Genomic DNA, 13,392 nt, shown 5'->3' with positions numbered 1-13,392 from the left:
TTTGGATTGTTCTAGTTTTTTTTTTTTTTTTTTTTTTTTTTTTTTTTTTTTTTTTTTTTTTTTTTTTTGTACAAACGCGTTTTCCCTTACGTTTGAAAAAATATTGTTTTTTTTTTTCTTTTTTTTTATCAAGTGTTAACATTTTCCTCATTAAAAAAAGGTACCTACTCTACCTACTTGGACGCTAAGTATAGGTAAACGTTTTTCATTATCTATTATTGTTATTATTATTATTATTAAAAACGTCAGCATAATTTTGATTTTTTTAACGTAAGGAAAAAAAAAGAAAAAGAAACACTATACCTATCTACTCAGATGCTCCAGGTTATGTGTATAGTGAACATAAATTGTACCTACATTATGCACGATTCTACATAGGTATACAAAAACCTAGGGATCTATGTCCCTTTATCTGTTTCAGACGTGACGTTAGGCATAGACTCTTTGATAAACCACAGTCAATCAATCGATAAACCAGATATCAATAAAGCAGACCAATCAATCCGGAATCGGAACCAGAAGCTGCAATCAATTAACAAGCTCCTGAGATACCAAATCAAGGGAGCAACTTTCAACCGGACTAGAAGGTTAAGAGGAATAAAATGACGTCATCCAGGACAAATTCCGTGCACAATAGTGTGGACGAAGACAGAGATGAGTGAGTATTATTATTATCATTATTATATTGCATAATCACAATCTAGTGTACCTACCTTAAATCGTGTACCTATTTTTTGCAAGTGTACCTATTACCTAATCGTGTACCTATTTTTTATTATAGCTATAGTTTGGGTGTGAAGGGAGGGGGGCGTGAGATATTTATTTATTTCCAGGGGGGGCGCCAGCTGAAAAAGGTTGGGAACCCCTGCATTAGACAATGTAAGGTTGTAAGGCCAGCCTAGTTAGCTTAGTTGGTAGTGCGTCCGCCTTGTAAGCGCTAGGCCCCGGGTTCGATTCCCGCCCGGGACGGATTTTATCCTGTGCCCTAAATCACCAAAGTATGGAAAAGTATTTACAATTCCATATTTTGATATGATTCGTCCAAATTCAAAATTCTGCTTTTCAATTGGCTATTACACTTGTAAGATACTTTTCCATATTTTGGTGATTTAGGGCACTGAACGCATAATGTTCGCTCTCGGAACGGCTGGCTTTCTTCTATCCTGTCTTTCTTCTCTCTTCGATTTCGGGACTATAAGATCTTAGCAGCTTTCAGCTTAGCAGTTAGAGTTTCCTCTATCAAACCTATTACTCAGGCAATCGGTACTTATATAGTTATTGTCTATTGTTCAGTTCTTTTTTCTATCAGGCATCCAACAACCAAGAAACAAAATTCAATAAAAAGAAACAATCAGTAATCAGCAATATTGATTTTGTCTCATTTTCTGTCTTGAGAAATATTTTTAATACTGCTTTATTGTCGCCATAAGCTGTTTTCTTTCTTTTTAATAGTTTTACTGTCACAGGTACTTTTTTTTGCAATTTTTATAGTCATACGTCATACCTACCAGAGGTAACTACTTTTTTTTCTGCCTGAGTGTCAAGTGTATTAGATGGGGACCTACCTTTTTTTCTCAAGTGGCCAGGCTGACCACAAAGTAGTTAAAATGACCAACAACAACAATAGCAGAGCAACAACAACAACAACAACAACAACAACAACAACAACAACAACAACAACAACAACAACAACAACAACAACAACAACTGAACAACGACAACGACACTCCCCCGTGGGAACTTGCCAATAAAACTGGGTAGGAACCCAACAACAAAACAACAAGACAGCCATACTAAGTTCGTATGCAGGTTGTTGCGTCAATAATTAAATAGTTATTTATCAAGGCGACTAAAAGTAAATGAAAAAAATTAGGTATGAGAGAGAGAGAGAGAGAGAGAGAGAGAGACAAGCTTAGAGAGAGAGAGAGAGAGGAAGAGAGAGAGAGAGAGAGAGATAGAGAGAAGAAGAGAGAGAGAGAGAGAGAGAGAGAGAGAGGAAGAGAGAGCGAAGATAAAAGGAGAACGGGATAGGAGAAAGTCTGCCGTTCTGAGAACGAACCATACCTAGGTATCTGTTTGCAGGTTAGCATAAAGTTCACCCCCGGGTGGGAATCGAACCCTCGACTCAGCGCTTACAAAAGCAGACGATCTACTCTCCAAACTAATCTTGACCTTGCCCTCTCCCAGGACTTCCGGGTTGTGAATCTCTTGACCACTCGGCCACAGAGGGTCTGCGTGAGATCTTCAGTTCACTGAACTACCACGCCACTATAGGGCCCGGGGCTACAGACCGAATCCAATCATGAAATAATAAACAGTGAGCATACCATTTCATGTTTTGATTCTCAGTCATGAGAAACGTGTGATAACAGCATGACTAGTAAATGTACTACGGTCAAGAGAGCGGTCATGTCTTTGGAATAACGTAAATAAAAATATCTGGTGTGGAATCAGTGGCGGAGCGTCCATGTAGGGCGTGTATGGCGGCCATACACTCTAAATTTACTCAAATACCCTTAAATATTGACTTTAAATATTTATGAAGCATCTGCATAACTTATGTAGTAATGTGCATGGTGATGGAAATTAGTGCCCTACACGCCTTACACTTGACTTTAGACCACGCTACGCCACTGTGTGGAATGAACATGACTTTCTACATAAAATATTTTCCCCTTTTCGGCCAGCCATTCACTATCAGGTACACCTGACACCTGAAAGAATGCTTAGTGGACCCAAAAAGTGTATTGGGGACTTTTATGGGGCAAAAAACTGATTTTACGGGTTAATTTCCTATGGGGCACTTTTAGGTTGAACACCCGGTAGGTCATTTTCCGGAATGTATTAATGACAGATAAGTGTGTGTGGACCTTAATAATTAATTATTTCATTCTAATCCATCTTGTTTCTATGTTGGGCAGATATTTCGACACCACTGTTCGTCTGCGGAATCCTAACCTGGAGTTGTTGGATCAGGACATTCTCTATCATTTGGGTCTCGGCTCAGAATCACACGATCTGGTGGAGATGTTTGGCGACATCAAAGTAAGATGTGGAGAAAATAATCTAATACAATTAGATAATAACAAAAAGAGAGAGAATTTCCTGATTCGTATAAGCTTAACCCGACCTTTAGGGCTGTTTGCCCTAAAGTGCTGTTTGCCCTAGGGCTGTTTGCCCCTAACACCTAAGCCTCGGAGAGTGGGTTTTTTGTGTACGGATGAGTTGCTGATAGAATAATAAGACTAAAAAGTCCATCAACTAAGTAGATATTGGATAAAATTTCTGTTTTAGACTGGTAACACCATCACCAGTGGTTGCTACTTGAATAAAGGATCATAGGTAGTTGCATCATTTTAGAAATAATTTTCAAAATGCCATAGGTACCTCCTTAAAATTCTTCCTATTCTATTACCATCGGAAATACAGTGCATTCAAAACTGTTTCTTTTCCTCCCCAATTAAAAACGTCAGCATAATTTTGAAAAAAAAAAAGAAAAAAAAACACTATATCTACTCAGATGCTCCAGGTTATGTGTACAGTGAACATAAATTGTACCTACATTATGCACGATTCTACATAGGTATACAAAAACCTAGGGATCTATGTAGGTAGGTAAACCTATGTATTTACAAGTGAGTACTGAGTAGGTACGTAAATCTAGGTAAGGTAGGTACATGAACCTAGGTAATCTACATAAACCTAGGTAGGTAACGTATGTGCATAAAAATAAATCATTCAGAGCAGGCCAGAACACCCACAAGAACCAAGAACCCGTGCGATAATAATGGTATCATATTACCTAATGTTTTGTTATTGTTGTTATGTAATAGCAACTTCAGCAAAATGTACAAGAAACAACGAACTGAACAACAACAGCACTTGTAGCAAGTACCGCAGATATTTCGACACCACTGTTCGTCTGCGGAATCCTAACCTGGAGTTGTTGGATCAGGACATTCTCTATCATTTGGGTCTCGGCTCTGAATCACACGATCTGGTGGAAATGTTTGGCGACATCAAAGTAAGATATGGAGAAAATAATCTAATACAATTAGATAATAACAAAAAGAGAATTTCCTGATTCGTATAAGCTTAACCCGACCTTTAGGGCTGTTTGCCCTAAAGTGCTGTTTGCCCTAGGGCTGTTTGCCCCTAACACCTAAGCCTCGGAGAGTGGGTTTTTTTGTGTACGGAGTTGCTGATAGAAAAATAAGACTAAAAAGTCTATCAACTAAGTAGGTATTGGATAAAATTTCTGTTTTACACTGGTAATACCACCCACCACCAGTGGTTGCTACTCGAATAAAGGATCATAGGTAGTTGCATCATTTTAGAAATAATTTACAATATAATAAATGCCATAGGTAGGTACTATTAATGAATTTATTTAATTTTGACATCCTTTGTAAATACTATTTTACTTAAGTTATATATAAAAGTCGTAAGTATCCATTTTTTCGTAAGTATTCATTTTTATATATAGCTTAAGTAAAATAGCCATAGGTAGGTACCTCCTTAAATTTCTTCCTATTCTATTACCATCGGAAATACAGTGCATTCAAAACTGTTTCTTTTCCTCCCCAGTTTGTGTGTATGGCCGGCACACCGAAACGGTGCGAAACATTCTCGCACTACATCATGAAGGAGCTGGGACACAAGCTACCCACCGGGACGAGACTGCAGGACATCTGCGAGTATTCCTACCGCTACTCCATGTACAAAGTTGGCCCTGTACTGTCTGTTAGTGTAAGTAGAAAACATAGGCGTGCTTACTGGATCTTGGGCCAGTCACTCACTATCAGGTAGACCTGATAGGTACACCTGATCAGGTCCACCCGTCAGGTCTACCTCATAATAATAATAGACTCTTGAGTGGAAGGCAACTACTATGCGAGGTTAACGCCGGAGGCGTTCTCTACCGCCTAACCCTTGGAGCTCCATTATTATGTGGTCAAAATCACAAATAAATGAGGATAAAACTCCATGCTTCGGCTGGGATCGAACCCACGCCCTCCTTTTTACCAGGCGAGCGTCTTGACCACTACGTCACCGAGGCAGGAGGCCTGATAGTGTGTGTGCCCATCAGGTATCAGGTAGGCCTGATAGGACTTTTCAGCCGTACCTGTCAGGTCTATCTGACAGTGTGTGACTGGTCTTACTGGAACATAGCTTGACGCAATGACTATGCCGTACGCCCACATCCCGCGAAGCCCCGGGAGCGCGAAGAGCGACCGTATGCACATACCCACATAGCGAACACCCGAAGCCCTCAGGGGGCAGGGTGGAGGGGGCAAAGCCCCCTACCGAGCACGAAGTGCAAGTTTTTACTTTCCATTTTTGACTGGAGTACATTACATGCCTTTTATTTGTTTTCAGTGCGCCCCGGGCGGGAATCGAACCTTTCACCTTGCGCTTAGAAGGCAGGCGCGCTCCCCTCGAAGCTATAACCAGGCGGTATTAAGGAGAGCGGTAGCGCTCTGCCCCGCTAAGTCAAGAAAGTTTGACCGCGCTACTAGAGATTCCTATTTATTAGGTCCGAAACGTCAAATTTCTCCAATTCTAACCATGGATTCTTGTTTCCTCTATGTTAGTGCGCCCCGGGCGGGAATCGAACCTTTCACCTTGCGCTTAGAAGGCAGGCGCGCTCCCCTCGAAGCTATAACCAGGCTGTATTAAGGAGAGCGGTAGCGCTCCGCCCCGCTAAGTCAAGAAAGTTTGACCGCGCTACTAGAAATATTCCTATTTATTAGGTCCGAAACGTCAAATTTCTCCAATTCTAACCATGGATTCTTGTTTTCTCTATGTTACAGGGTTATATTCGGTCCGAAATGTCTAATTAAAGCAATTTTAACTTTGATCTAACCATGGATTCTTGTTTTCTCTATGTTACAGGGTTATATTCGGTCCGAAATGTCTAATTAAAGCAATTTTAACTTTGATTTTTTTCTTCTCTATGTTGCAGGGTTAGGCTATGGCCAGCCAACACTGGTAAATGGGGCTATGGTAGGCAACCACCGGACAATCACGCAATCCGCCACTGATGGTAAGTTTTCTCCAAACAGGGTGCGCCAGAAAAACAACGGCTCAGGGTAGGTTTTTCTGTCGTACCCTGTATAAATAAAATGTCAGAGGTGTTTGTGAAAGCTCTTTTTCCCCCTTTTTTAGGGAGAGTTCCACCGGACAATCACGCAATCCGCCACTGATGGTAAGTTTTCTCCAATACAGGGTGCGCCAGAAAAACAACGGCTCAGGGTAGGTTTTTCTGGCGTACCCTGTATAAATAAAATGTCAGAGGCGTTTGTGAAAGCTCTTTTTTCCCCTTTTTTAGTGAGAGTGGAGGGAAATTTTATGTCCCTCCAAATTAATCTCGTATTTTTTCCCTCTTTTATACTCAGTTGATCCCAAACTACTTTAATGCACAAACTTGAGGTGGGAACACTAGTGCACTATTGCAATAAAAATGATTCATTGACATGCAGTTAAAAAAGTAAGGAAACATTTTTAATGCGATTTCTCATTTGAGACCAATAGGTATGTGTAGTCAAGGGGGTGATTTGGCCAACAGGGTGTGGAATAGAAATGGACGAATTATTGTAATATTTTCTTTACTTTCCATTACCCTCTTTCATTTACTGTTCAAATTCAACTCACGTCGAGTTTATTGCATAGTATGTCGCTCCTGATATGGTAGATTTTTTTTTTTTTTTTTAAGAGGTTTGATAGAGGGAACAGCAACTGCTAAGATCTTATCGTCCCGAAATCGAAGAGAGAATGAAGATAGGATAGGAGAAAGCCAGCCGTTCCGATAATGAACATTATCCGTTCAAGATAAAATCCGGCCCGGGCGGAAATCGAACCCGCGGCCTAGCGTTTACAAGTCTTCCAAATCTAATATTGCTATTTCTCTGTTTCAATATTGCTGTATCACTGTCCTAATATTGCTGTTTCTCTTTTTCAGACCTGAGCAGGTATGGGGGCGTGTACTCGGTGTTTCCGGACTCCCCTCATCCCCCCCACCAGGCTACCACCATCTTCTCCCCCTCCCCCGTCCCTGTGTCCGCAAGTACGGGGTACCTACCCAACCTCGCCTCTCCTAGCAAAGGTAAGTACGGGGTATCTACCCAACCTCGCCCCTCCCAGCAAAGGTAAGTACGGGGTATCTACCCAACCTCGCATCTCCTAGCAAAGCTAAGTACGGGGTATCTACCCAACCTCGCCTCTGCGAGCAAAGGTAAGTACGGGGTGCCTACCCAACCTCGCCTTTCTTTAACACATGTAAGTACGGGGTATCTAGGTTCTAGGAAGGGTTGTTGAGTCGATGTAAAATTAGGTAATTGGATTCTGTCTCCTGTTGGAACGATTAATTTAAAATGATTCAATTATCAATTGTGAATATACGTCCCCTTCTTTACTATTTTTTATTGATCTAAATCCAAATATACATAAAAAAAAACTCCTAGATAGTTCTTGTATTATAATTTCAATGCGGGCCCCCTTGATTCCAACATGCCCCTGGCTGCTTCAGAATGATTAAATTCGGTGATCCGCGACAGCCGGTTGGTTGCCTTCACACCGCCTGCCCCGCAGCATGTCCCTACTTCTAATCAGGATTGTAAACAGAGGCGGGGTGCCCAGCAGCAGACTCAACAGGCGACACTGGTCAAGCTGGAAGACAGTCCGATAACGGGTAAGCGTTTGGTAATACTTTTGATTTCATATTTTTCTATTTTTCTTACAGTGCCCCTGGAGTCTCAAATGCAGCAACTATCGCAACCAAGCAATCTGCAACTGGTTCGAGATCACTCGGGACAGTTTCTTCTACTTCCCACCGCCAGTTTTGGTAAGCAAAGAATTCACATTTAGGTTCCTAGGGTGATAAGTGATGAGTGGCACTTAAACTTATTTGGACGAAGTTCCTTTGCCGATTTTGAAACCGACTGTTGTGGTCAAAGGTTTGTCCAAACACAGTCGATCGACGGCCGTTGACACACACTTTAAATTGTTTTTTTCCCCCCTAGACTCGATGCCACGAACCGTGGTCTGGCCTTCTTCCCCGGGGCACGCGGGACCGTCACTGATTCTACCTCACGCCTCGCACCCGCAAACCACGCCCCTGATTCTCGACAACCGGTTGGTTGCCTTGACAACGCCTGCCCCGCAGCCTGTCCCTACTTCTAATCAGGATTGTAAACAGAAGGAGAGTTATCAGGTTTTTAGTAGGGAGTGTCAGAAAGTGACGAGACTTGGAATATTATTATCTGCTTTTTTAATGTTTATTTTTTTTTTTTATTATCTGTCAAACTCAGAGATGTTCCCTCTCCTGGCCCTCCACTTTTTATCCTCTCCCCCTCCTTTCTTTCTCTCTCTCTCTCTCTCTCTCTCTCGCATTAGGTATTTTGAATGAGCAGGGCCTTGTGAAGAGAAAATTAGGGCTCCTGGGGACTTCGCCTGAGGCGCCTTCCGTCAAACCAGGGGCCTCCTCTCGTTACTCTGTAGCATTAGGTATTTTGTATGAGAAGCATTAGGTTCGATGTGAAGAGAAATTAGGGCCCCTGGAGAATTCGCCAGGAGGGCGAAATTCGTCTGACCAGGGGCCTAAGGTAGGGCTCCTGGGGACTTCGCCTGAGGCGCCTTCCGTCAAACCAGGGGCCTCCTCTCGTTACTCTGTAGCATTAGGTATTTTGTATGAGGAGCATTAGGTTCAATGTGAAGAGAAATTAGGGCCCCTGGAGAATTGGCCAGGAGGGCGAAATTCGTCTGACCAGGGGCCTAAGGTTTTGTTGGGGTTGAAAACTCAACCGGTAAAGGAGCTTTAAATTATTTTTACACTTTTCAAGACCCCTCAGTATATCCCGTGGGAATCTGGGAATGCTATATAAGGTGAACTACAAATTTCAATCCAATTCTAGCAGGATAAACAAGGTATAATTCAGGAGCGCGGTATAAAAAGATGTAGGTGCATCTAAGTATACGTACATACGTAATAGGTACAGTTAACTGTTTGTTACGTTAGAGTTTGTACCAATTGACGTTTTTTCCTCCTGAAAATTATTTATATCCATCCTCCTTCATCAATCCCAACTTCTCGGCCATATCATCTAGTTCTGGTAAGCATATCATCCAGTTCTGGTAAGAGATTTGTCAGCCATCAACTGAGGATTTCTACCAAAAACATATAAACAATATCTGTGAGATTTCATTATATGTATCTCCAAAAAGAAATTGACTGAAAGTTTCCGAATGCTGATGATCCATCCTCCTTCATCAATCCCAACTTCTCGGCCATATCATCTAGTTCTGGTAAGCATATCATCCAGTTCTGGTAAGAGATTTGTCAACCATCAACTGAGGATTTCTACCAAAAACATGTAAACAATATCTGTGAGATTTCATTAAATGTATCTCCAAAAAGAAATTGAATGAAAGTTTCCGAATGCTGATGGCAGAATAAAGAATCTGCCTTTTCATCTGCCATACATAGGGACGGGTAAAATCTTTTCGTTTATTTTCAAAATAGTACCTATCCTCCGTAGTTTTTTATTGTAGTTAATTACCCTTCTTTCGTTCTTTCATCGCAGGTTCCTTCCTCATCCAACACATCTCCCGGAACAATAACAGCACCATGCAAATGTCCCCGGCTCCCACCCTCTTCAACAGCCCAGCCCGCAACAACCTCCTCATCAGCACACAGCAACTACCGCAACAACCACAGCTAACGCTCGCACCGCCCTCTGGCGACATGAAGGACATCGCGACAATCTGCTACGACAATCTCTACCATAACACGACGACAACCACCATGTTCAATCTGCAGCAGACAACGTCCGTTGCAACAACCTCCTCATCAGCACACAGCAACTACCGCAACAACCACAGCTAACGCTCGCACCGCCCTCTGGCGACATGAAGGACATCGCAACAATCTGCTACGACAATCTCTACCACAACACGACGACAACCACCATGTTCAATCTGCAGCAGACAACGTCCGTCGTCAATCAGCAGACCAGCGCCATGTCCACTTCCACGCAACAGATGTCAACCACTTCCATATTGGTGAACGACAAGATCGGAGGAACATATGTGGAGCCTCAAGTTGATGGGAACTGTACGGTGAACCAAGGGAGTGTTGCTTATAGCTCGCAGCCAATGGAAGCCAATTGTAGCAACGGTGATTCCTATATCACTCAAGTTGGCCCTGACGCTTGTAACGACAGTAGCAGCTACAACCAGTCAGAAATCCATGTTGACAGTGGGAGTTCCACTGGGAATGAAGACAGTCAAACGTCGTGTGTGAACGAACAGGAAGAAGATGGAGACGAAGAAGAAGGTGAACTTGTGAGAACCCAGAACGATGCCGGCAATCAAACTGATATGCCGGAAGAAAGCAAGGCTGAGAGTCATGAGAATAGTCAAGACACACAGGATAGTGATGTACAGAATAGTAATAGTGATGTAGGTAACGAATCAGACAAGCCAATGTCTCTAAACAATGGCGACAATGTAGATAAGACTGAGGAAGATTCAGGGAGCAAAGTAACTAGTGAAGCACAGCCTACTGTTCCGAATGAAACTGAGTTCGCATTTAAAATCGACACGAGGCATGTAAGTTTAACCCCGATTGTCAAAATGACAACGCCCTCTCAACCAGAGGGAACAACCTGTGATAATACTGAAACGAATGTATCAAATGATATCAAAACGACGCAAATTGTCAGCACATTGGAGAGCAATACCGGGAGTACCACCGATGTAAACAGTAAAAGTGAAATAAACAGTCCATTTAAAAGTGATATTAGTCCTGAGAGTAAGAAGAAAATCAAACAAATGCCTTCGCTGTATCCCATCCACTGTTTTCGGCCCGGAGTAAAAAATGACTTGAACACCGAAAACAAGCTGATAGGATTTAAATCAATGCCTACATTGGAAGATGAGCATCGCAAGGAAGCGAGTCAAGCGGCTAAAACTGACAGTAAATCGGAAAGCGATGATCTTGCCATAAACGAAGCTCTGAGTGAGACAGCATTGGCGGTAAATGCATTGATAGGACTATGTGATACCGGCAAGGGACTTGAAAATATTGAAAAAGATGACAAACATAGCTGTGATGAAGATGTTGAGAACAACTTGTCTACCGAAGACCTAGTTGACGACGGCAACAATATTTCCAAGCAAGAGTAAATCGGAAAGCGATGATCTTGCCATAAACGAAGCTCTGAGTGAGACAGCATTGGCGGTAAATGCATTGATAGGACTATGTGATAGCGGCAAGGGACTTGAAAATATTGAAAAAGATGACAAACATAGCTGTGATAAAGATGTTGAGAACAACTTGTCTACCGAAGACCTAGTTGACGACGGCAACAATATTTCCAAGCAAACTGAAGTAAAACCAATCCCGCGTCTTCTATCTGTTAGTAACCTACTAGATAAAAATTACTCCAGTAAAAGTAGAGACTCTGTTCAGGATATGCAACTTGAACAAGGCAATTCAGAAAGTACAGAAGATCTTGTGGAGTCATCCTCTCAAGAAACTTGTGCTGAATCGACACCGAATATGGAGACTGAAAGCAAGATGGAAGAAGAGCACGAGTCTGTAAATGATTCAAAAGATGAAATCCTTGAAGTGGCCAACATCCTTTGTTCAGCCTTGTTCACGGCTAAAAATTACCAACGCGATGAAGACTTCGACAAAGCAGACACGTTGCGGGAAGTCGAAAGCTCTCGGAAGGACAGTGAATGTTCAGTCGAATCAGGAGTAGACCTGAGCGGGCTGGAACTCTTATCCAATAGTATTGAACAGTTTGAGCGACGCAGAGCGGGCACCCAAGACGACGGGGTATCCCTTAAGGAACAGTCCTATGACCCTGAAGGCCAATCTCTTCACGAAGAAACTTCCGAGCATAACGACGAAGTAAGCATGAATGACAGCGCTATCGCCCGCGGTCTAGACCTCCTCTGCGCGCTGGCTCACGAAAGATTCCTCGCGGAGAGAGCTTCTCCTGCCCGCGACCTTTCTCCGGCTGTGCGTGATGATTCACCACTGCGACAGAGCGTCTCGCCCCGCAGGGACACATCGATGTCCCCTGCAACACTTCATCGGGCTTGGACCGCGCAGAGGTTGTCGCGAGGCGCCTCTCAGTCCCCGAATCGATGGATGATGTCGTCAGATACCGAGGATGAGATGTTTATCCAGCCGTTCCGACCGCGTCTCTACAAGAGACCTCCTGGTGAGTAGTTTGAATCAGTTGATGAGGTTTATTTTAGTAACGCTTTTCAGCTGGACTTTCTGGGTAGTAGCTCTTGTTTTGGCATGCACAAATCGGAAAGCGATTCCGGGGATGCTCTCAAGATAACCGTCAAGAAAGACGTAACCTGTGAGACGCTCCTTGTGAGTGAAATGAACGGAAAGGTCGTCGAGAAGAAGGTCCTGGAAACGAAGGTTTTAGACAAGAAAGTGGGGGAGAAGATTTTGAGCGCTTCCTTAGTAGATGAGGTGGACACGGAAAGTAACGATTCCCAAGTACGATCTGATGTGACCGAACAGATAGAAGACAAAGCGGGTGACATGAAAGAAGATGTTGAGAAAGTAACCCGCGGGGGAGAAGATTTTGAGCGCTTCCTTAGTAGATGAGGTGGACACGGAAAGTAACGATTCCCAAGTACGATCTGATGTGACCGAACAGGTAGAAGACAAAGCGGGTGACATGAAAGAAGATGTTGAGAAAGTAACCCGAAATGGCGATGTGGGAACGCATGAAAGTTTGGTGCTCACGATCAACACGAGTACACCTTGTCCGAAAATTGTACGCGATGAGGGAAGAAAATCCTTGGAAGACGGAGAGAAACCGAGAAAATCAGTGGAAGACAAAGAGAAAAGCAGGAAGTCTTTGGATTGTTTTGGCATTTTGGTTGTTTCCCTATTAGTTCAAAATGTATACGTACATTCTGTCAATAAGGAAACGAACTTTACTCTGACGAAACTGAATAAAAATCAAATCTGTAGGATCAAGAATTAACAAAACCTTCAAACCGTCAAATGAGACCAGTACCTCCGCTTCACTCGTTCAACTAACCATTTCATCTGTTTCTAGGTGTCCCCTACAAGGAGGTGAGTCACACCTACCGCAGTCTGAAGTCGGAGCAAGACACGCGTCGCGTTCTGGCATCGAAGCAAACCTACCAGTACGTCCCTCCCACTAGCATCGATCTGAAAGAAGAGTCTTCCACCGAAAGCCCTTTCTAATACCCTCCTAAAATCTTACCCGTTTACATGATCCAGTTTTACACGATATAACAAACACCCAAAATTTTCAATGTCTTAAAGAGTGTCCACCAAAAGCCCTTTCTAATACCCTCCCAAACGCTTACCCGTTATCGGACTGTCTT

At 42.8% G+C, this 13,392-nt stretch overlaps 2 protein-coding genes across 2 annotated transcripts; both read left to right on the top strand.

Annotated features, from left to right (window-relative positions):
* Positions 1-327: 327 nt before the first annotated feature.
* Positions 328-5,843, top strand: LOC103509601 (uridine phosphorylase 2). The gene is made up of 4 exons (XM_026823738.1): positions 328-658; positions 2,922-3,045; positions 4,588-4,749; positions 5,814-5,843. Exons 1-4 carry the CDS (start codon positions 603-605, stop codon positions 5,841-5,843), a joined length of 372 nt encoding a protein of 123 aa, XP_026679539.1. The 5' UTR covers positions 328-602.
* Positions 5,844-5,968: 125 nt separating this feature from the next.
* On the top strand, positions 5,969-13,249 carry LOC103509591. Its single transcript, XM_008474218.2, has 10 exons — positions 5,969-6,046; positions 6,962-7,148; positions 7,557-7,690; positions 7,742-7,843; positions 8,022-8,212; positions 9,237-9,303; positions 9,582-9,801; positions 9,966-10,979; positions 11,185-12,233; positions 13,098-13,249. Exons 1-10 carry the CDS (start codon positions 6,004-6,006, stop codon positions 13,247-13,249), a joined length of 3,159 nt encoding a protein of 1,052 aa, XP_008472440.2. The 5' UTR covers positions 5,969-6,003.
* Positions 13,250-13,392: the final 143 nt, after the last annotated feature.

This window comes from Diaphorina citri, unplaced genomic scaffold, assembly GCF_000475195.1.
Source record: "Diaphorina citri unplaced genomic scaffold, Diaci psyllid genome assembly version 1.1 scaffold23, whole genome shotgun sequence".
Lineage (NCBI taxonomy): Eukaryota > Metazoa > Arthropoda > Insecta > Hemiptera > Psyllidae > Diaphorina > Diaphorina citri.
This window is presented reverse-complemented; position numbering and strand designations above follow the sequence as displayed.